The sequence below is a fragment of the Podarcis tiliguerta genome (genome assembly GCF_965153285.1).
Source record: "Podarcis tiliguerta genome assembly, chromosome: 4".
NCBI lineage: Eukaryota > Metazoa > Chordata > Lepidosauria > Squamata > Lacertidae > Podarcis > Podarcis tiliguerta.
In genome coordinates, this window is record NC_139537.1 from 1,884,176 (window position 1) to 1,907,442 (window position 23,267).

General features: G+C 48.2%; 4 protein-coding genes across 4 annotated transcripts in view; 1 reads left to right on the forward strand and 3 right to left on the reverse strand.

Moving 5' to 3' along the window:
* The window catches only part of LOC310675486 (uncharacterized protein), a 448,115-nt gene that overhangs the window by 95,968 nt on the left and 328,880 nt on the right, over nucleotides 1–23,267 (reverse strand). The gene's annotated exons all lie outside the window — the stretch shown is intronic.
* On the reverse strand, nucleotides 8,826–14,756 carry RPS11 (ribosomal protein S11). The gene is made up of 5 exons (XM_083436928.1): nucleotides 14,536–14,756; nucleotides 12,776–12,907; nucleotides 11,878–11,953; nucleotides 9,613–9,742; nucleotides 8,826–9,002 (listed from the first exon to the last, which is right to left on the reverse strand). Exons 1-5 carry the CDS (start codon nucleotides 14,548–14,550, stop codon nucleotides 8,879–8,881), a joined length of 477 nt encoding a protein of 158 aa, XP_083293054.1. The 5' UTR covers nucleotides 14,551–14,756; the 3' UTR covers nucleotides 8,826–8,878.
* LOC310675743 (olfactory receptor 51G2-like) overlaps nucleotides 14,869–23,267 on the forward strand; it is a 53,311-nt gene continuing 44,912 nt past the window's right edge. The window contains exons 1-2 of the mRNA XM_083436789.1: nucleotides 14,869–15,969; nucleotides 16,602–16,672. The gene's annotated coding sequence lies outside the window, so the exon portion shown is untranslated. The remainder of the gene's footprint in view (nucleotides 15,970–16,601; nucleotides 16,673–23,267) is intronic.
* On the reverse strand, nucleotides 18,693–22,677 carry LOC310675721 (olfactory receptor 52P1-like). The gene has a single exon (XM_083436760.1). It carries the CDS (start codon nucleotides 20,410–20,412, stop codon nucleotides 19,453–19,455), a length of 960 nt encoding a protein of 319 aa, XP_083292886.1. The 5' UTR covers nucleotides 20,413–22,677; the 3' UTR covers nucleotides 18,693–19,452.

A 23,267-nucleotide genomic window follows, 5' to 3' on the forward strand; every position in this document is an offset into this window, starting at 1 on the left:
GGTGGCAGCTCTACCAATGAAAGGCCAGGGGGTTTCGCCCGGGGACGGTGAAGTGTTGTCTTTTGACTTGAAGAGAGGAGCTGAGGATGGCGGAGGAAGGCAGACTTGGGTCAATTCGGTTTCGTTATGTAGACGTTTACTTTAAAGGTGGGAGAAGGAAGTATAGTCCTATTTCTGTGACTGGAGCAGAGGTCTTTCCACTCATGTGATTTAAATGCTCTGAAAGTTGGGATCTGGTTTGAGATTTAAATTTTAAAAGGGTGGGGTGGAACTGGATATTGATCATCTTGTAAGCCTGGGGCAGGGCTCAGCAACCTTTTTCAACTGTGGGCCGGTCCACCGTCCCTCAGACCATGTGTGGGGGGCCAGACTATATATTTTTTTTGGGGGGGTGAACCATTTCCTATACCCCACAAAGAACCCAGAGATGCATTTTAAATAAAAGCACACATTCTACCCATGTAAAAACATGCTGATTCCTGAATCATCCACGGGCCGGATTGAGAAGACGATTGGGCCGCATCTGGCCCCCAACCCTTAGTTTGCCTATCCCTAACCTGGGGAGCCACATTCTGGTTGAAGAAGGGCAGGATTGGTCCCCAAGGCTTGGGATGTCCCTCCTCCCCAGCAGTAGGACTTGGAACCCAGGAGGAAACTCTTGGAATAGCCTTGCGAGGTGCTCAGGGACGGACTCACCTGTCCCCATGCCCTTCTCTTTGCAGATGTGCTGCGGTTGCACATCCCTCTCCCAGGGGTGAGTATTGGGGAGAACCAGATCAGGGACTCAGACCTGCCCTCCTTGCCCCCCACTCTGCACTCTCAGATGTGGAGACGCCCTCCCTTCGTGAGGAACTGACTTTTGCCTTTCAGCTGCTGGAGGAAGATCAGCTGTACCTGCCGGAGGTGATTCAGAACTGCCAGGCAGCTCAGCTCAGGGGGCTCCGAACCCAGAAGTGCTCCAAGCAGGAGACGGCCAAAGCCATCCTGGTGAGTGATGGGTGGTGTGGGGGACCCCCATGGGGAAGTGGGGGAGGGAGGGGCTTTGGGGGAGGGGTTGTCCATCTGGCGGAGAAGAGGACCCTACTGGCCTAGGTTCACGTATCCTGTTTGAAAGGGGAATCATCTTAGGGACTTCCTGTGAAAATCTGGGTCAGGAATGCTGTTCCTGGAATGGACAAATACACAAGACGTAACCGGCTGTGCATTCACATAAACAATACTCTTCTATATATTCTTATCACAATATCAAATGTTTATCTTGCACATAAACAACACATATAGTGCAATAATATAGACGGAAGTCCCAATAAATCAGTTCATTCATAAAGACCAAATATCTGTTAAGTCCAAATTGGGGACTACTACAATTCCACATTGTTGACAAGGTGTGATGGCCTGGGATTCAGACTTGGATGCTGAACCTGAGGGATTCCAGCCTGCACAGGATTCCCTGCCTCCAGAAGCAGCTGAGCCAGGGCTGGGGCATGAGCCTGAAGGGTCCTCGCCTGTGCTGGATCCTCAGGTGCGGGCACCAGCTGAGTCTGCTCTGGCTCCTGAGGTGATGGAGGACCCATTGCCTGCAGGTGCTCCACTCTCAGCCCTGTCAGAGAAAGCTGAGGTTGCCTCTGGGTCCTGTAACCCTCCAGCCTCTCCTGAGCTGCAGAGGCTCAGGGTTAGAGAGGCGAGTCACCAGAGGATGGGGGCCGCCCTACATTGTTTTTTGCTAGTTCCTGCCTGAGCTCCTGACCCGCCCTGGCTCCCTGCTTGCAAGCCTGTTCCTGACTTCACCCAACTCCCTGCCCTGCACCCAGCTTCAGCTACTACGGACTGCCTCCACGTTACACATTTGACCACGGACTGGACTTGGACCTAGCCTCTCGGGTAACCCACGGGACCAGCACAGTTTGCTCCCGCCACATCCGCACTTCCCCTTCTTTGGGGTGCGTTCAGGAGGAACCAGAAGCCATGGCTGACTAGGCGGCTGTGCTGGTGGCATTGGCTCAGGAAAACCAGGTCTTGACCCACATCGTTCAGCAGCTAAGCAATGCAGCTACAGTGCTTCAGCAGTGTTTGGACACCTTACCAGCTCCTGGTCCGGACGCCCCAGCTTCTGGCAAGTACCCAGTGGCCCTGCCAGAGAAATTCAATGGGTCCCCGGCCAGCTTTCCCATGTTTCTTGCCCAGGCCAAGCTGTATATTCAGGGGCGAGCCCGGAATTTCCCCGATGACCGCAGTAAGGTGCACTTCCTGAACAGCTTGCTGAAGGACCGGGCGGCCAAGGTGGCATTGCCGCTGCTCCGGCAAGACTCTCCCTTGCTGACAGACTATACAGGGTTTTGCAACCATCTGGAAACCACGTTTGGCAACCCTCAGAAGGGGAGTCAAGCCAATCGGGCGATTCGGCGGTTGAAACAGGACAAGTCCACAGTGGCCGCCTACGCCACAGAATTTCAGCTGTTGGCACAGGATTTCTCCTGGAATGACTCCACCCTTCAGGACCAGTATCTCTAGGGGCTTTCGGATGAGATACTGGACCAGCTGGCCGCGATGGATCGCCCCACCACGCTGGACGCCCTCATTCAACGGAGACTGCAGATAGACGATCGGTTGGAGGACCATTGCCAGGCTCAGGCACCTGGCTCCCGGTTCCGGTCCTTCCCAGCAGTTCCACGGCCACAGCCAAGTCGCTGGAGGAGCCAATGCAGCTCGGGGCAGCGCGGCCTCGCCTCTCCCCCTCGGAGAAGACTCGCCGTCTGGAGGGGAACCTGTGTCTCTACTGCGGCGGGAGTGGACACTATGCCCAATCCTGTCCCAAGAAAACGCCGGCCACAGGGAAATGGCCAACCCCAGTAGCCGATGGCCCAGGCTACCTGGGGTCCCAAACATTGCATGATGGGCCCTCACCGGTGGAATTGCAACACCTCATGGTTCGGGTGCGTCTATACCCCCTCTGGAGGGACCTGGATTCTCACTCACACTCTGGTAGATTCAGGGGCAACCCACTCCTCTATGGACTGTGCCTTCGCTGCCCATCATCAGGTGCCACTCCAGGACAAGCCAGAACCGGTACAGGTGGAGGCAATTGACGGACGGCTCCTGGGCTCGGGGGCCGTTACTCAGGAGACTCAGCCCTTGGTCCTGTGTCACCAGCTGCACCGGGAGGTGCGCACCTTGGACATTGCCACCATGCCCCGGTTTCCCCTGGTGCTCGGGATGGACTGGCTGGAGTCTCACAATGTTCAGATCGACTGGGTCAATCAGACTGTGCGCTTCCCAGACCCATGTCCCCATGCTCGGTCCGAGATGCTAGTGGCCGCCCCCACAGGGGAAGCTGTGTCAATGCTGCCCGCTGTTTACCAGGAGTACCAAGAAGTGTTTGAGGAACAGGGGGCAGGCCAGCTGCTGCCTCATTGGTCCTTCGACTGCGGCATAGACCTCCAGCCTGGGGTGCCCCTGCCTGTGAGCTGCCTATACTCTCTTACGGAGCCAGAGCGCTAAGCCTTGCAGAGGATTAGTGAATTGTTCTTTTTTCATTTTCTTATCTTGATTTCATTTATTACTTTATTTTATTTTATTTATTTTGATTTTCTTTTATTCTTTAATTTTTTTATTTTAGCACTTAAATTAGCACTTATTTTTCATCTTTGTTTTTTGTTTTACATTTTTGTGCACATCTGTGCATATTTTGTATATATTTTGTATATTTTTATTTTGTACATAGAGGAGTAGTTAGGGTTAGGTCTAGGGTTAGGATGGGGGTTGGGGTTGAGATCATAGTTAGGCTTGGGTGGGCATTTTAGATAGTTAGTTACTTTAGATAGGAGGGTGGGATCTTTTCATGGACGACATGGGCAGGCCGTAAGTAGCATTCCTTCCCTTTCTCTTCATCTCCTGGGGGGTCCCCTGCCCAGACTTGGCTCTCTGGAGAGGCCTGGTCTTTAGTCAATGAACTGTTGCAACAAGACTTCCAACTACCACATGGAAGAAGCCCATCTCACCCACAACACCTTTTAATAAAATGTCATACATGCACCACTAATCTGTGTCATACATACATCACTAATCTGTGGGTTAGTAGTGAGGCGAGTGGAGGAAAGAGGAGTTCGTGGTGGTTGGAGAAGAGTTTGGTTTATTGTTATTTTTCCAGTTTCTTATTTTGCTTACCATTTCATTCCATACTTTTATTTGATTTATTTCTTAGCTTTTTTGTTTTAACACTTTTATCTTATTGTTCTTTATTTTAATATTTTTTATTTTATTTTGTGCACATATGTGCATATTTTGAATATATTTATTTTGTACATAGAGGGATAGTTAGGGTTAGGCTTAGGGCTGGGGTCAGAGTTAGGCTTGGATGGGCATTTTAGATAGTTAGCTAGTTCAGAGAGGAAGGTGGGATTTTTTTCCCTGGATGAAATGGGCAGGCTGTAAGTAGGATTCTTTCAGTCTTGGCTCTCTGGAAATTGACCCGGCCTGTCTTCTCCAGAGAGCTCAGCTCCTCCACCCTCCATGCCCCGGTTTCCCATGGTGCTAGGGATTTTAGATAGTTAGCTAGTTCAGAGAGCAAGGTGGGATTTTTTCCGTTGGACAAAATGGGCAGGCTGTAAGTAGGATTCTTTCCCTTGGTCTTGGTCTCCTGGGGGGGGGGTGAATCCTGGGGTCCCCTGCACAGTCTTGGCTCTCTGGAAATTGACCCGGCCTGTCTTCTCCAGAGAGCTCAGCTCCTCCACACTCTTTCCCTGCCTTCCCCTTTTCTCTCCCCTCTCATCATCCGCTTTTGTTAGGACGTTCCTAGCCCACTTTCCTCCCAGGAACTCAAAGTGGCCTTCATGGTTCTCCCTGCCACCAATTTTTATCTTCCCAGCAGCCCTGCAAAGTAGGCCAGGCTGGCCCAAGGTCCACCAGGGAGCTCCATGGCTGAGTGGGGATTCGAACCCTGCTCTCCAAGGTACTCCTAGTCCAGCCCTCCAACCACTACACCTCTGCCTGGCTCCATCTTGCATCTCTCCAGCTGCCCAACGCCATTGGCCTTCTCCCCCTTCATGGGGGTCTCTCTGGTTCCAAGGAAGACTCCACCACCTACCTCTCTCCCCCCCCCCACACACAGACACAAACACCCCCCACCCATTGGGGCTCCTGAGTCGCTCTCTCCCCTCTGCTCCTCTCTTTCCAGGTCATCCTAAAGGAAAAGAATGAGAAGACACGGCGGTCTGTCCTTAGTCCTCTTTACTTTTCCTGCTCCAGGTGATCACAGTCTTTGAGGCAGCAGCACTGAGGGGCCTTTGGACCACCCAGCTGCCCAAGAATTGCACTGCAGAGTCCATTCTGGTTCTGTGAGGGACCCCAGGAGGGAACTGTCAGGGATGGGCAAGCCAAGCCTGGAGTTTGAGGTCAGAGGTGCCCTCCTGATGCCCCCGGAAGGCCCTGAATTTCCTCCTCTGCTCTCTTTCAGGACAACCTGGGGTGTTTTGACAAATGCCCCATAGTCCAAACTTCTCCTCCGACCTCTGCAGTGCAATAGTCCACAAGACGTTTCAGGCACTCCTGGAGATGAAAAGCAGCTGAACAGGAAGGTTTGTAACCGTTGGTCTTGACTTCTCTTGACATGGCTCTTTCTTCTTCCTCTTCACATACTTCCACAACTGCACTCAGGACTCAAAATCTCTTCTCTCTGCCTCCTTCCCCTTCGTGGACCTGCTGGCTTGAACATGGGCGTCCTCCACAGGAACTGAAGTGGCACTTCCATCATCTGCTCTGACAGAGCCCCCCAATGCTCCGCACCTCCTTCTCCTGCTTAACGTAAGAGTCCTGATGGCATCAGAGATGGTAAACAAAGCCCAGGGACTCTGTGGTGGGGGCAGCGGAGGGCCGTCTTGGCCCAGGCTGGCCCCTGACTTTGAGATGCTCTTTCCTCCCGCAGGAGCTCTGATGTTACGCCCTTTGGGAAAGTGGGGAGGAACAGAAACCAGCGGCCAACAGCATCCCTTCTCTGCTGGCCTTTGCCCGAAGGTTCCCCCATCTCAGAGCACATAGCTCTCCCTCATGGATTCAGTCCTTTCATCACTTCCATCTCCCCAAGAGGCTCCCAAGGCTACTCATCCTCTGCAGTTGAGAACAGACCTAACTGAAAAGAACGGCTTCCTCTTCTGGTGACACCAGAGAATTCTAGAAGACATTCACCCTTTCCCTAGCATTATGGATGCACGATTCCCACAGACTAGTTTCTTGGCAAGACAAGGGCCTTCGCTGGCCATAGAGTGTCCTCCTCAGCATCCCCAAAGGAGCTGGGTTGCAAGAGCTGCAGCTAATGGGGGGGGGCTGTCCTCCCCCCTCCCATCTCACCTGACTGGTACGTAGGAAAGCAAGACCCAGAGAGTTGTGGGAAACCCCGAAACCAGCTTGCTCTGCCAAAGCTGCGACTAATGGCGAAGCAAGATCTGTTTGGGTGTTGATGCTGTGAGCCCCTCCGTCCTACACTCCGGTTGTGTGCGCGAGTAAATAAAACTAGTTACCATAAAGACACCAGTCTCCACTGACCTTCATTCCAAGGAAACTGAATCTGGGGAAGCGCCCGAGACCCCTGGAATCTTACCGCTCAGACTGGGGTAGTTTGCAAATGCACACACTCGCACAAATGTGCCTGTGTTCCTAATACATAACTGTGATGGGTATGCTATGTGGTTTAGCAACAGCCCTCCTGTAAATAAGGAAATGCAACCCCCATTGTTGGTCGACTCAAAGCAACAAGGGAATCTTTTCTGTTGCCCCATGAGGTCTGTGGGGTCCTTAAGAGGAGCCATTGTTTTTGTTTCCTAGGGTATAGGGTGGTATATAAATTCAGTAAATAAAATAAACAATTTTGCTCATTGCAAACAGGTGAAAGCCTGTAAATTTTGATAATAAACTTGATTTGCAATGGGGTTTCGATTGCCACTGTATTTCTCAACCTCCACCCAAGGGCTTCTTTCTAGATTCTTGCTTTGAAGGGTTTTGGACTAGATGACCCTCAGGGTCCCTTCCAACTTGACAATTCTATGATTTATGATTCTGGCCACCTCCTGGGAGACCCTCCTTGTTGAGATCTCAGCCTTTTGAACGTCTGGGATTTGGAGCAATCCACAAAAAACCATTTGTTCCGAAAAGAGCAGGTTTTCCCAGGGAAAGTTCTGGGGCAAAGAAGTTTGGGGGGAAGCACTCAGACATGGAACTTTAAAGGCTGAGCCTGTGCCTAAGAAGCATGGTGCAAAGGTAAGTGTGGATGAGCTCTAAAAGGGGCAAAGCTGCCCCCACTTTGTGGAAGTGAATTGCAGAGACCAAGCAAAGTTCCCTCTTTGCACATTAGTCTCCTTGTTGCCCCATTTTACAGCTTGTATAGAGACATGTTATGTTAGTACACCAAAAAACTGACACACTTTTTAGCTCCTGGCCTACCCATAGGGCACATGTCTTCCCTGTGAGGGGGCTCGCTGCAGATAGACCAATGCACATCATGCTCAAACCTGTTACAAGGTGGAAGGGCAAGGCACACTGCTTATGTTATTGCTCTGCTCGATATTGTTTTGCTGGCAGGCACACCCCCTTATCCTGACCTTTTGACTCACGAGATGCCTATTTTCAGGATCCACATTACCGTCACTGCAGTCAGATCCAACCATTATTTTTACTCGCCCTGAGACCTGCTAGTGACGGGCAGGAAATAAACACTCCATTATGCTTTTAAGGAATCTGTATCCCACCCTGCAACTTTTAGATGAAAGGTGGACTATGAAACTTAGAATAACAAGCTTCTGCTTCCTAAATTTTCATGATTCTGTGTTTGCCTGTCACTGCTTCCGATTGTCTGCAGGAGTATGATCCAAGGTACAACTCTACCATGTGGCTAGTCACCAGGTGAGAACGAATGCTGGTTGCTTGTTGTGGCTCTCCTGAAATCATGTGTGCTCTTGAACCAGTTTTAGCTGTTTATGTCTAACATGGAATGACAGATATTTGGTCAATGAACATTTAATTTATTTGTTGAGTGGCACCTCACTGCGCTACAATCCTTAGAAAGCCCCAGCATGATGCCAGTCCCTTTCCAAACTCTGATTACTTAATCTGCAGCAGCATTGAGACTTCTTCATTAAATAGGTTTGCAATGCTTGTTTGCCCCCAGTATTAGTGCTGTAGTTAAGGAAACACTCTTCTAAGCCGTTTTACCCAGGCAAGAAGAACAGCCTCCAGATGTTCTGTAAGGAACACAAGTGGCATTTTTTAAAAATGTTTTTTAAAAATCCAATCGACTCCCCTGCTGGTGGGTTAGATATAACCAGCGAACACCCTTTTGCCCTTCAAAACATAACCACCAGGCAGCCTTACTTTTGAGTAAAGCAGATGAAACACAGGGGCATTTATCCAGGCCAAAGCAACAGATGAGCATGGTTCCTTTAACTCTGAAACCCTATCCTAAAAAAGAAAACAGCTAGGTCACCAGCACAATCATCTACGCAGATTTCTTGTAAGGGAGCAAAGCTGCAGATTATTTTCAGTGTGACTAGAAATGAAAGGAGATGCTGCCCCCCTAACAATTGAAGGACTTGCTGTCCTCCTTTAGAATTAACTTCCACCATGAAGATTTCCCACTTTAGACACAATGCTTAATTGCTATCCCTACTGGCACTCGATTTACTAATGACACCCTTATTTGTTTCTAGACATGCCTTTCTGAGTTCTCTTTCCACAGAACAAATTCTGGCAGCAGCAGGTGATACAAGCCGCAAGGGAGTTGTGTGGGCCCTACCCCCCCCCCAAAAAAAACTCCTTCCCCAGAAGAAACAAAATCAAAGGTCTTTACAAAAGGTTTATTTGAGCATCCCAAGGAGAGCCATGAGGAGCCACTTTAGAACTTTTGGAACTGCTTCTTGGTGCCGGCAGCCTTGGTCACCTTGAGGACGTTGAACCGGACTGTTTTGCTGAGAGGACGGCACTCGCCCACAGTCACAATATCTCCAATCTGCACATCCCTGGAAACATGAGAAAGTAGCAACAACTTTAGGGCAGGGATGTAGGAGAGCGCGTATTGAGGGAAAGAAGGGCCTGTTAATTTTTTGACAGAATACAAACTAAGCCTGAGGAAACATGAAAAGACCGATAAATAAATAAATAAATAGTGGCAGATGTGTTGATGAACAGCTTATATGATCCCTAAAACAAAAATAAATAGAATGCCAACTCAGGTGACAAAAAACAACAACCACCTTCCAACCGAGCAAGCTTTATGGTTCAGTGACTGCCAGGCTGGCATTTTCAGCAGCCTCTCATTCACCAGAGAGGGCTAGGAAGACCATCGTGAGTTTGTACATCATCACCAACATGCTTGCTAGACCAACCACAAACCCAGTTACAAAATGTTCTCAGTTATTTGAACTAAAAGAGGGCTACAAATATACAGGGGCAAAAATAACTGGTGCTGTTCTTTGTGTGTTGTAATTATTTTATCTGTGTCAGCTTATACTGCACGAAGCAGGAACTGATCTGCAAACCTTATGCATTTTTCTATAAATATCTGAAGGAACCAGATAAAACAGTATCTGCACCAGGTCAGGGACGGCAGCTAGACCTGCACCCTCTCACCTGAAACAAGGGGACAGGTGCACAGACATGTTCTTGTGCCGTTTCTCAAAGCGGTTGTACTTGCGGATGTAGTGCAAGTAGTCCCTGCGGATCACAATGGTGCGCTGCATCTTCATCTTGGTGACCACGCCTGAGGGATGGAGGGAGAATGGAAGGCGAATGAGACGCCCGCTCTGCGATGGAACAGGCCCGCCTCTGTCCCCCACCCCCTCATGAGTTCCCCCAGGGATGCCTGTGTGTGAGTGGTGGGATGGCAGAGGCACAAAATACCACACAAACACCAATAAAGTGCATTTGGGAGGCTCAATTCAGATGCAGCAGACCTAAAGATAAGGAAAGCACATCTGCTCCTCAGTCCATTCAAGCACCATCAGTTCAGCCACAAGGCAATTTCATCAGAACCCTGTTCACCATGGGGGCTCAGCAGACCATCGTGAGAAAAACATCACTTGCAGCTTGAGAACTGTTGGAAACAGATGTGCAGCACCTCTGGGCTATTGGCAGCAAAATATGGCTCTGCCACACAGCTCTATGGGGGAATGCTCCAAATAATCATTCAAGTGATCTGTTACAAGCCCACCGCTTTTCACATAAAATCAAACCAGATGAGGAACTTGGGGGACCTTTCGAATGTTGCTGGACTCCCAACACCAATTAGCCTCAGCCAGCATGGCCCACGGTCTGAAGGAACCACGGCCAGGGATCATGGGAACTGTGGTCCAACAGTATCTGGAGGGCCAAAGGCTCCTCACCCCTGCTTTAAGACTCAATCTAGTTTCCCAGTTACAATAAGGTAGTCAAAAGTAACAAACTTGACCAGTAAAGCCCAATAAAGACAGTGGAATTTGCTTCCAAGGAGTGTGGTGGAGTCTCCTTCTTTGGAGGTCTTTAAGCAGAGGCTTGACAACCATATGTCAGGAGTGCTCTGATGGTGTTTCCTGCTTGGCAGGGGGTTGGACTCGATGGCCCTTGTGGTCTCTTCCAACTCTATGATTCTATGAATTGCTTCATTTACCAAAATGGGTCTGGATGTCAAAAGAACATTGGAACAATGGCCACACCAAAATCTCTGATTACAGGATGCTGGGGTCTGTTTCTGAACAGGGAGGCTGCCCTACCGTGCATCAAACACATTTCCTATCCAATCTCAACCCATTTTGACCAATTGTCCCTGCAAAACTTTTCCTTAACCCAAGAATTAGCAAACACTCATTCCATCAGGCATTTGTGAGCTGTACGGATTTTACTGTTTTGTTGTTTGTTTAGGCAGTTGTATAGCTTTTAAACTCTATCCATCTTAATGCAGAGTTAAGTTGCATGCTACTTAGGGTGCTTTCTTGTAGAAATCTGGTTTATAAATCCTGAAAACAAAAGGAGAGGGGTTACACCCAAGGCATAAAAATATTCACCTGCCCTGCATGAACTCTCTGCTCTGCCCTGGGAGTCTGGGAAGAAGTTGCTGCCTTGAAGACAGCACTACCATGTGGCAGTGAAGTGGCACCTGTCATCATTGCTGATCAGATGCAATGTCTCTTGCTGGGGCAGATGGGAGTGGTCCATCCACACTGGGAGGGCCACAGGCACCCAAGGTTTCCTTTTCCATGTGGGACTTTTAAATGTACACTTGATTTACCGTACCATCACTGCAATATGAGTGTGTACTTCACGCTGCTTGAAAACTCACCTTCTGTATTGCTTTTAACTGCTTTTATTGAACAAATGCACCTCTACAAAGCACACAAAGGCTTATTGGTGCGCTGGAAAAATTCAATGCACAGATCACTGTTAAACTTCTCGATGGCTCACAAATGGTGCCATAGATAGATGCAGGAAACGAAAGAATTTCCAGGAAGCAAATCCACCACAGGGCTCAAGAAAAACAAGAGATACCGTATTTTTCGCCCTATAGGACGCACCAGAACGGAAGCCAGAGCGATGCGGAAGCTTGCGGGGCTGGGGGAAGCCCGAGCTTCCCCCGACCCCAGAGATGGTCCCAGAGCGATGCCGGAGCCGCGCCGGGCTCCGGAGGGCTGTGCGGAGCCCGGGAGCGCAGGCAGCTCTGCGCAACCTTCGGGAGCCCGGCGCGGCTTTGCGCCGGGCTCTGGAGGGTTGTGCAGTGCTTCCTGAAGCCTGTATTCGCCCCATAGGACGCACACACATTTCTCCTTCATTTTTGGAGGGGGAAAAATGCGTCCTATAGGGCGAAAAATACGGTAAGTGTCCACATCTTGTACTCTGTTAGCTTTAAACAGCACCTGCTCCTACCTGATAAAATGCGGCCCCGAATCGACACATTGCCAGTGAAAGGACATTTTTTGTCAATGTATGTGCCTTCGATGGCCTGGATGCAAAGAGAGAGTTATCAGAACACAACCAAGGAAGGAGACAACACAAGCACATTGAAGGGCCCCCTTTCTCCTCATACAATTACAGCAATAGTCCTCCCTGTTAAGACCTCTCCCCATTTCTTTCCCAGCCAGAGACAATCTCAAAGGAGGGCTGCTTCTCAGCCTGCCTCCTAGTGCAGTCCTGTTCTCAGCTTGACTTCAGCTGATGATGGGAATGAAATTATCACCGAAGGGGTGAAACCTAGATCTGGGCTGCTACTTCAGCCCGGAAGTATGTGTGTGTATCTACACTGATCTTACATCATAGAAACTTCCTGCAAAATGATCATGGATGAAAAGGCCAAGCAAGAACCTTTCTCTCTGATGCATTTCCTGCACCTAACAGTAATGTATCTCTTGGAAGTAGGCACATCCCATTATGTGGATGCTGCCGATATGATTTTATCTTGATGAGAAAATCATATCCTAGATGCAAGAGGCTGCTGTATGAAGAATTAGGCAGGCCTCTTGCTTTTATGCACAAGCTGACGTCAGTAAGGTCCTATTGGACACTCTCGTCAAAGCCCCTTCACCATTGGGGCTTGGAAGACCATCGTGAGAATGTACATCATACGTCAGCAAAGGGAAACTATCCTACTGTTTAAACATTTGGCCTGATATAGTAATTATTTTGAGGATACAGGTTTGTACTCAAGTTTCCACAAGGGAAAGTATAAAAGCGGAAATGTAGTCTACCTTTGTGTATAATTTTACAAACTTCACAGGGCTTAACAAGCACCCTCCCATTGGCCCAAACTGCCTTCTAAGCTCAATACCTCTTTGGGGGTCTTGAAGCCCAGACCAATGTTCTTGTAGTAGCGAGGGAGTTTCTCTTTGCCAGTCTCTCCCAAGAGCACACGTTTTTTGTTCTGGAAGATTGTGGGCTGCTTCTGATACGCCCTCTCAGTCTGCATGTGAGAAAAAAGGAATAAATGAGAGTTTAGAAAGGAAGAACATAGACTAGATTGTCATCTGTTAAGGGTCATTAGCAGATAAGCAGCTTCTGTGGGTCTTGCAGAGTCCACAGGCAGCTTCTTTGGCTCTTCTGTCTGGTAGGATACACTAGATTATGGACTGGGTACCGAACTGCACTACAACAAACACTCTTATAACATTGTATACTAAATGGACTAGTTGGCTGCTTTGGGAAGCGGTCTTGGCTAAAAATTAAGCTGTAGAAGCTTTAACTCCCTTTAACAGAAAAATTGGGCCACCAGGCCTATAGGAGCTAAGAGGATGGTTGTTTTGCATGTTGAAAAGCATATTTGGGGTGGGTGCTTGCAAGATGGAATGGAGCAGCCTAGAAATGGGCCATGGTTCCCCAGACACATCCTGCTCCATGTGAATATTAGAAGCAGTGTGACCCCAAGTTTGAGCATCTTAGGAAACTGTTCCCAGAAGCAAGAGGGACGAGGTGCCAATAGGAAGGCAGCACATGCAAGCTGGGCCCCAACTACCTTAGGAAGGCACAGCAATTGCAGAGAATAGTCACCAGCAAAGCTGCAGTCCTCTTGCGATGGAAAGGAGCGGCTGAGCCTAAACAAGCACTTTCTTCCTCTGGCCCTGGAAAGGCCTCCCCCCCCCCCCTTGCCAGCTGCTCTGAATGGGTGAGGGCAAATTCATGGAGAGGGCCATCGGATGCCCTGTACAGCTTGAGGCAGAGCTGCCCTTGTGCTCCTGCTTGCTGCCTTCCCCTAATGGGCATCTAATAGGAACCAGGCAAAGGGCCTTCTCAGTAGTGGCGCCCGCCCTGCTGAATGCCCTCCCACCAGATGTCAAAAAGAAGAACTACCACCAGACTTTTAGAAGACATCTGAAGGCAGCGCTGTTGAGGGAAGCTTTTAACATTTAAAAGGCCACTGTATTTTAATACTTTGTTGGAAACTGCCCAGAGTGGCTGGGGAAACCCAGCCAGATGGGTGGGGCATAAATAATAAATTACTATTACTATTATTACTATTATTATTATTATCATCTCATCAGCCACTGTGAGAACAGGATGCTGGACCAGGTGAGCCCTTTCTGGCCTGATCCAGAACCCCCTTCTCATCGTTTTGCAGGAAGCACAGGAGGGGAGAGCACGTGTCGTGCCCGGTTTCCAGCTCCTCATAATGGGCTGCAGCGCTGCCCCCCCCCAAGGCCTGATCCTGCAGCAGGACCCTCTTCCGTCGTGGTCTCAGAAAGGGGGGTCAAGGACCGTTTCCTAAGCCGGGATTTTGGGTGCGGGGTCTCGACCTGCGGGCCACGAGGGCGAGCAGAGCAGCCTTGCAGGGCCGCCTGAGCGGGGAGAGGGGGAGACAAGCGAGGGCCGGTGGCGAGGCCCGCCTGCTGCTGCTGAGCGACGAGGGAAGCCGGCCTCGGAGGCCTCAGGCCGGGAGAAAGCAGGAGCCCCCCTCCGCACTCACTCAGCCCCCCCCCACCAATTAACCCCCCTTAAAGGAGACGGGAACCCCCCCCCCAGGCGCCCCCTTCCCCGTTTCCAGGGGACCCGCAGCCTCTCCCCCTCCCCCCCCCCGTCACGGGGAGCCGCTCCGACCTGCGTGTCCGCCATCTTGGCCGCGCGAGGCGAAAGGAGGATGCGCGGGGGCTGACGGGAAACTTATCGCCGTGAGGGGGTGGGGAGAAGGAGCCGCGGGAAGTGACGTCAGCCGAGCTCCTCCGTCCCGACCATACAGAGAGGCGGGGGGGGGCGGGGATTAGTAGGCGGAGCGAGCGAGGAGAGAGGCGCCTGTTCGCCCCGACGTCATCGCGTTGAGCGAAGGCGGGTCCGAGGAGCGCTCAGTTTTTCCGCGCCGATGCCCCGCCCCCTTCTCTTCTCTAAGAAGCCGCGGCGGCCATTGCCGTGTGGGGCGTCGGCGCGCGCAGCCCGGTCGCGAGGCGCGGGAAGGCGGAGTGGGGGAGGGGCAGAAGAACCTGAGGAGAAAAATATTTCTCAAAAAAACCCGTTTAAATGCTGTTGAAGAGAAAAACTTCCCGCATTTCCCTTCTACTCGTAAAAGGGGTCATAGCAGCCGCTCCTTCATTTTTTTTAAAGTTATGTATATTTAGGCGATGCCTTTTCCGCCGCTTTGCGTGAGAGGAAAATGAGGCGTTTCTGTCGCCTCGGTGCGCCCCAAAAAGAGGCCTCCCTCGACCCTCCTGAGGGAAATTTACATGTGTTATTTCTATAATAAATAATATTTTTTTGGGGGGGGGGGACTCAGGGCAGCTTTGAGCGAACGGAAACGCCACATAGTTTGGTTTAATTTGGCATTGATTTAGAAATTTCACAAATGTTACCTGGCGAAAGAAAATAATGAAAACCGCGCAGGTGAAATGCAGCTGTGCTAAAACGCAGAGAAGGTGATGGTTAAAAACAGAATTAAAATGGTGGGGTAGGGGGAAATGCAGGTCCTAAAATTAAGACAGAACAAAACACTCCCTTTGCCAGCCTGCGGCTCTTGCTGTTGCCAAGTCAGCACTTAACAAAACCCCAATGCTGCATGCTTATTTTATTTAGCTCATGACATTTATGCATTTCTCAATTGGGGGAAAAATTGCCAGCACCTCAAAGCAGTTTACAAAACAAAACCAAAAAGCCTAATAAAATAATTAGCAAAAACAAAACATTTTTTTCAAAATGTTGGCAGGAGTTCAAATGTTTGTTTTATTTATTTCATAAATTTTATATACCACTTGATTGTAACAAGCAAACTTCAAAGCAGTTTACAAAAACACCCCGTAAGAATATTGCTAAAAACCATTAAAACTTTAAAAAAAGAAATGTAAATTGAAAAAGGCTGAAGTGGGTTTATTGTTTTTGGATGGAGCCAGGATGCAACTTTGGCTCCCAGGTGCCCATAATCTCAGAGGTCAGGATGTCTCAGCCGCCTTCGTCCAGCTGCCAGCACATCTGTAGGCTCCGGTGAAGGAGACTTTTAAGTCTTTTACGGTCTTTTTGAAATGCATCCTTGTGGAACTTAACTACTACGTAAGCGTTTTAAAATAAAACTTTTGAAAAGATAACAATAGACTAGGAGCAAAACATTTAAACTTGACCAGCTTTCGAAACATCTGGACAGGCTCGTCTAGACAAAAATGTTTTTAGCAGAAGGTGGAAAAGAATACAGCGTGGTTGTCTTGAAACTTCTGTGACAATACTAGAGAGGGGGATTATGCTTTCTCCTTGGAAGGATGTAGGCCAGCAACCCCAGGAGCATGTGGCCATTCATTTGTTTGGAAATCCAATTACAAAAGCTTTTTCCAGGTCTTGCAACCTCCTCAAAAGCTTTTGAACACACAATGTTTGATATGTGGTGATGGTGGGAATCCCCTGTATGGATTAGAACCATATGCAGTTTCACCTAACACACATATTTTGCTAAGCGTATTTCCCCTGATGTATCTTTGTGTGTTATTTTCAGTGATATATGCATTTGCTCACACACTTTCCCCAGTACATGCATTCTTATACCCATAACTTGGTTGGAGAACTGCATTGCAAAATCTGGAGAAGTGTGAATTTTGAAGGGTGCCTGCTTTTCGGATCTTTTTTTGTGAACTGCAAGTTAGTTAGGTTAGCCTTTAGATGCAAACTGAATCAAATTTCTTCTCTATCCCTAGGCCATTGTGACATATGCCCCGGTATATGCACCTGGAGCCTGGAGTTGGTGCAGAACACTGAGTTCGTGGTGGTGAGTAGGGCCCTTTACCAGGCACATATATCCATGCTAAAGGATCTACGCTGGCTGCCTGTTAGTCAGCAAGCCAGTATTAAGGCCTTGTGTTTGTGTAAGCCCTAAACAACTCTGTACAAGTTGTTGTTATGGTTATTGTTATTTATATTTATTATCTTCATACTGCAAATAACAAGGCCAGTGGAAGTGATGGTATTCCAGCTGAACTATTTAAAATTTTAAAAGATGATGCTGTTAAGGTGCTACACTCAATATGCCAGCAAATTTGGAAAACTCAGCAGTGGCCAGAGGATTGGAGAAGATCAGTCTACATCCCAATCCCAAAGAAGGGCAGTGCTAAAGAATGCTCCAACTACCGCACAATTGCACTCATTTCACACGCTAGCAAGGTTATGCTTAAAATTCTACAAGGAAGGCTCAAGCAGTATGTGAACTGGGAACTCCCAGAAGTGCAAGCTGGATTTAGAAGAGGCAGAGGAACCAGAGACCAAATTGCAAACATGCGCTGGATTATGGAGAAAGCTAGAGAGTTCCAGAAAGACATCTACTTCTGCTTCATTGACTATGCAAAAGCCTTTGACTGTGTCGATCACAGCAAACTATGGCAAGTTCTTAAAGAAATGGGAGTGCCTGATCACCTCATCTGTGTTGGGATACTGCCAGGGAGACAAAGTCCATCATGACTCCACGTCGTCTCCAGACGTCCATCGATCTCCCGTAGACACGCAGTATCAGCAATTAGCAACACGAGCTCCAGAAATAGCTTGCCACATTCCAGAGCCGATGCACGCTCTATCAGCAGATAATGCACAGCGAAAGATGCACTCAGGAGAGCATTACTTAGAAGTTTATTCAGCGTTGATCAGAACAAAGAAAAACATGACTGCATGCTTCAGTGTTCCGGCAGAGAGAGAGAGACGAAAGCAAAGACACAACAGAAACATCCTGTGAAACAGGAAATATGCAGGCTGTGACACAAACATTCTGCTCCCTTTTAAGGTGGAATGGAAATATCCTAACAATCTGTCTCCTGAGAAATCTCTATGTGGGACAAGAAGCTACAGTTAGAACTGGATATGGAACAACTGATTGGTTCAAAATTGGGAAAGGAGTACGACAAGGCTGTATATTGTCTCCCTGGTTATTTACTTATATGCAAAATTCATCATGCGAAAGGCTGGGCTGGATGAATCCCTAGCCGGAATTAAGATTGCTGGAAGAAATATCAACAACCTCAGATATGCAGATGACACAACCTTGATGGCAGAAAGTGAGAAGGAATTAAAGCACCTTTTATTGAGGGTGAAAGAGGAGAGCGCAAAATATGGTCTGAAGCTCAACATCAAAAAAACGAAGATCATGGCCACTGGTCCCATCACCTCCTGGCAAATAGAAGCAGAAGAAATGGAGGCAGTGAGAGATTTTACTTTCTTGGGCTCCATGATCACTGCAGATGGTGACAGCAGCCACGAAATTAAGAGACGCCTGCTTCTTGGGAGGAAAACAATGACCAACCTAGACAGCATCTTAAAAAGCAGAGACATCACCTTGCCAACAAAGGTCCATATAGTAAAAGCTATGGTTTTCCCAGTAGTGATGTATGGAAGTGAGAGCTGGACCATAAAGAAGGCTGATCGCTGAAGAATTGATGCTTTTGAATTATGGTCCTCTTGAGAGTCCCATGGACTGCAAGAAGATCAAACCTATCCATTCTGAAGGAAATCAGCCCTGAGTGCTCACTGGAAGGACAGATCGTGAAGCTGAGGCTCCAAGACTTTGGCCACAACATGAGAAGAGAAGACTCCCTGGAAAAGACCCTGATGTTGGGAAAGATGGAGGGCACAAGGAGAAGGGGACGACAGAGGACGAGATGGTTAGACAGTGTTCTCGAAGCTACAAACATGAATCTGACCAAACTGTGGGAGGCAGTGGAAGACAGGAGGGCCTGGCGTGCTCTGGTCCATGGGGTCATGAAGAGTCGGAAACGACTAAACAACAACATCTTCTACACTGTCTCAATTTAAACACAATATAATTAAATACAGGCAAAAACATAAGGAAGTTTTGTGGTAAAGATTCCTTTATCCAACTGAGAAAGTCTGTTGGAACAAAAATGTATTCAGTCATTTTCAGAATGTGCAGATAGCAGGTACCTCTTGTTACCTCGAAAAGTACCCTATTCCACAGACCAAGGACAGCTGTTCTAAAAGCCTTGCTCTGAGTTGAGGCTTTTGAGATCTTTGAAACTTGCAAAAGAAACTCTCTTGCAGACTACAGTGATCTACTGTGTGGGTAAGAAATAACTCTCAAGTAACCTGGTCCTGAGCTGCATAAGGACTTGTGTGTTAGGACCAACACCTTGAACTATCTGGAAGATTGTATTCCCCTCCAGTACCTGCTAAAGGGGATTAATATCAACAAATGGAATTTGGCTAGTCTTGTCTTGACCTAATCATTATTTGTTTTTAGGGGACACTGGTGGCCCTGGTGTAATAGAATGCACTCCCTGCTGAAATACAAGAGACCCCTTGTGTGTTGGCACTTATCTGCACCTGCCTTCCCTTGATCTCTCAGCCTGTCTCTCCTGCTTTAATTACTGTGTTGTTTAAGTGCATATTTTAATTATGGGAATTTTTTAAATGTTCATATACTTCATAAGAGATATGATTCTGGTCCAAGACCAAGAGTGACTGGATTTGTGTCCTTTCTTTTTTCTTTTTGGCATTCACTGCCCCACCAGTAAGTGTCCAGATGGTGTCACTAGCCTCCATTTTTTTTTAGGAGACATCTTTTCTCCTTAGGAGTAAGCCGACCACCTTGTCACGGATCAGCTTGGTTTTCACACCATAGACGATGGGATTGCAGAAGGGAGGCACCAGAATATAGAAGTTGCCGATGAGGATATGAATGTAGGGGGCCACATTGTGGCCAAAGCGGTGTGTGAGGAAGGAGAAGAGGGCAGGTGTGTAGGCCAAGACAATCACACAGATATGGGAGCCACAGGTGTTGAAGGCCTTGGCCTGGGCTTCCCGAGATGGCAGCCTCAGCACGGTCACAATGATCTTTGCATAGGACACACCTATGAACGTTAAATCCAGGCCCACCACCAGCAAGGCCACGGTCAAGCCGTACATGTTGCTGATCACAGTGCCAGCACAGGCCAGTCTGACGATGCCCATGTGTTCACAGTAGGTGTGGGGGACCACATTGGTTCGGCAGTAAGGCAGCCTGCTGGCAAGGATGGGGAATGGGGCAGTCAGAATGGCCCCCCTGGCAACCGCCAGGCAGCCAATCTTCACGATGGCAGGATTTGTGAGGATGGCTGCATAGCGCAGCGGCTGGCAGATGGCCATGTAGCGGTCAAAGGCCATGGCCAACAAAATGGCCGACTCTATGATGGACAGCGCATGGATGGAGAACATCTGTGTCAAGCAAGCTTCAAAGTGAATCTCTCGTGAGCCGAACCAGAAGAGGCAAAGCATTTTGGGCACAACGGAGGTAGATCCAGCCAGGTCAATGACAGCCAGCATGCAGAGGAATAAGTACATGGGCTCATGCAAGGTCTCTTCCACCCAGATGACAAACATGATGGTGCAGTTCCCCAACACAGTCACCACGTAGATGAAGCAGAGGGGGATGGCCAGCCAGACGTGGGCCGCCTCCAGCCCTGGGATCCCCAGCAGGAGGAAGATTGAAGGGTGGAGGGTGCCATTGTAAGCACTGCCAAAAGCAGACATATTAGACTGGAGGGACTTTGGGACTCCTCCTATGGCCTGTGCAAAGGAGAAGCTTCTTGTTAACCTGGAGATGGGGGAGGCAGGCAACAGTTTAAGGGCATGTTCTGCATCCAGCAAAATTTCACACCACCATTTTGAGGTCTTGTTTCCACCAGCAGGTATAAATTAGCCGGGTTGCTGCTGGCAGGAAGAAATACAAGCTTTCAGCATGGCCTAATGGTGAAGATCGGCAGTGATACAACAGTTGAAAATTTAAGTGTCGCGTAACAGCACTCAGGAGTGTTACAGATACTCAAAGCCGTTTATCCTCTAGTGTGCCTGGCTGCCTACATTTAAAGGACGCTAACGTTAATTGAGCATTCAGTTATATTTTCTTCATTTAGTCAAGTAGCAAAATGTGTATACTTATCTTAGCCAACCCTCCCCCAGCTACTTCTGCTGTCTCCTGCCTAGTTGTCCTCACTAGCTGTTCCTGCATTGCAGGGGGTTGGACTAGATGACCCTTGGGATCCCTTCCAACTCTATGATTCTGTGACACTCTTCAGCCTGCCTCTTCTGCTCCAGGGGAAAGATTTGCTTTGACCTGAGCAACGATTGTGCAAATTAGATTTTTGAAAAATTTGCACCTTCTTACTCTGCTGGTATAACAGTAGCAACTGGCGATAAGGCTCTTGAGGCCTTTAACAGCTGGATACCCGGCAAAAGTTCACAGATGCAGCTTTCCCCAACTGGATATGTAAATAGTGAGGACCCATAGTCCAGTTGCTGGGCCCAGGAGTTCAAATCCCCACCTGGCCATGAAACATACTGGGCGATCTCGGACAAGTCACTGTCTCTCAGCCTCACCTACCTCACAGGGTTGATGTGAGGGTGAAATGGGGAGATGAGAACCAGGTTCACCACCGTGAGCTCCTTGAAATAAAAGGTAGTATATAAATAGAAGAAATACTGTAAGTAAATAAATAAATACGCAGGAAGTCCCAGGCTCAATTCCTAACAGCATCTCCAGTTAAAGGCATCAGGTGGCAAGAGACAGGAGAGACGTTTGGGAGATTCTGACATGAGATACATCTAAAAAAGAAGTCTCACCCGCTTTGCTTCATCTCCTTTGCCTGTCTATTCCTGGCTTGTTTCTGATGTGATGCTCTACCCTGTGGAATTATCCAGGGTGTGTGCATGTGGAGAAAGTTAAACAACAAGAAAATCCCTTGTGGCTTTTGCACAGGTAATCTGTGGGCTAGATGTCAGATTCATATTGCCAACTTCTACAGAATCCATTTGCCTAATACATTATGACATGACATGTCTCTTTTGGGCATATCAGTTATGTGTTGAAAGCTCACTCTTGCTTTTCCTTGGAGAGTACAGTATGCATATAAGATGAGCCCTTCTGAATTAGGGCAATGGGGTCCCAACTAGTCCAGCATCATATTCTTACAGTGGCCAGTCACATGCCTGTGGGAAAGCTGCAAGAAGGACCCGAGGACCACCTCTCTCACCTCCCGTGGTTTCCAGCACCTGGAATTCAGAAGCATTGCTGCATCTATGGCCCCAGACCTAGCAAGGGGGCTTTCAGATAGAAGATTAAATTGATGTTTTAACAGCAGCCTTTGCCTCTCAGCATACACTTCCCTTTCTTTAAAAGCCAGTCCAGCTTACTTTCCAAGCTGGGTCCAAAGTCTCAGCAGGTCTTCAAGGGAGAATGTATTCTTTCATGCAATTGACTGTAATTCTAAAAGCCTAAAAAGCCTAATCCCACTTGCTGGGTGAAGACACAGGCTATGAAGATGGTCACCTCTACCTTCCATGCTGCTTCTGCATCCACCTGAGGGAGTCATCACCAGCTCTTATAGGGGAACAGCACCTGGGTGATATAACCTGCCTGAGGCTAAATATAGGCACTCACCTTAGCAGATTGCAGAATCTCCCTTTGAAGAAGTGGCCATGCTGTGCCCAGTGCCTTTCCAGCCTCTCTAGAATCCAGTGGAGGGAACTGCTGTCAAGTCTTATTTATAGGTCAGTCTGGTCAGCACCCGAGAGGAGGCTTCTAATTCCCTTCAGCCTCTGCCAGTTGCTTTCAAAGACCTCTGTGGGCATGGATGCCTCCCTCTTCGTTCTTCCTTAGATAGCCAACAGGTGCTCTTGGGAACAAGAGTACTTTTTCCAGCATACACACAGGCACGCTCTTCACTTTCCAGATCAACATTATGATCTAAGTACCTTTATGAGTGGGGAAGCTCTCCCATCTATTTTCCTACTTAAAATCTCTTCTGACCTGGGGTAGTTCTTCCTTTTATGGCACTGGGGATTTATTTATTTATTTTTTAAAAACAGCTGCACAAATATAATATGTGGAACATCTGGCTTGCCAGTAGTACATGTGCATGTGAAAAGGATCTAGGGGTCTTAGCAGACCAGAGGCTTAACGTCAATCAACAATGTGATGCAGCAGCAAAGAAAAACCAGTGCTGTTCTAGACATCATCAACAGAATTATAGTGTTCCAATCATGGAAAGTAATCGTACTGCTCTATTCTGCCTTCGTTAGGCCACACCTGGGGTATTACATCCAGTTCTAGATTTGGGGTATTACATCTAGTTCTAGATTTCAACTCTATTAGTGTTGTTTTTGGTATCCGCCTGTCTCAGGCTCCCTCTCATTTTAAGAGTCTTGTGCTCTGGAGATCCTTGTGACCATGACAGGGAATTATGACAGGGAATTATGGGAATTTCTGAGCTGTCTACATACAACAAATATTTATTTTCTGTATCACGAAAAAGTTACACAAAACTTGTAGTATAACAAAAACCATATAAGGGGCTTACAATTCATGTAAAACAATTGCAAACACATTT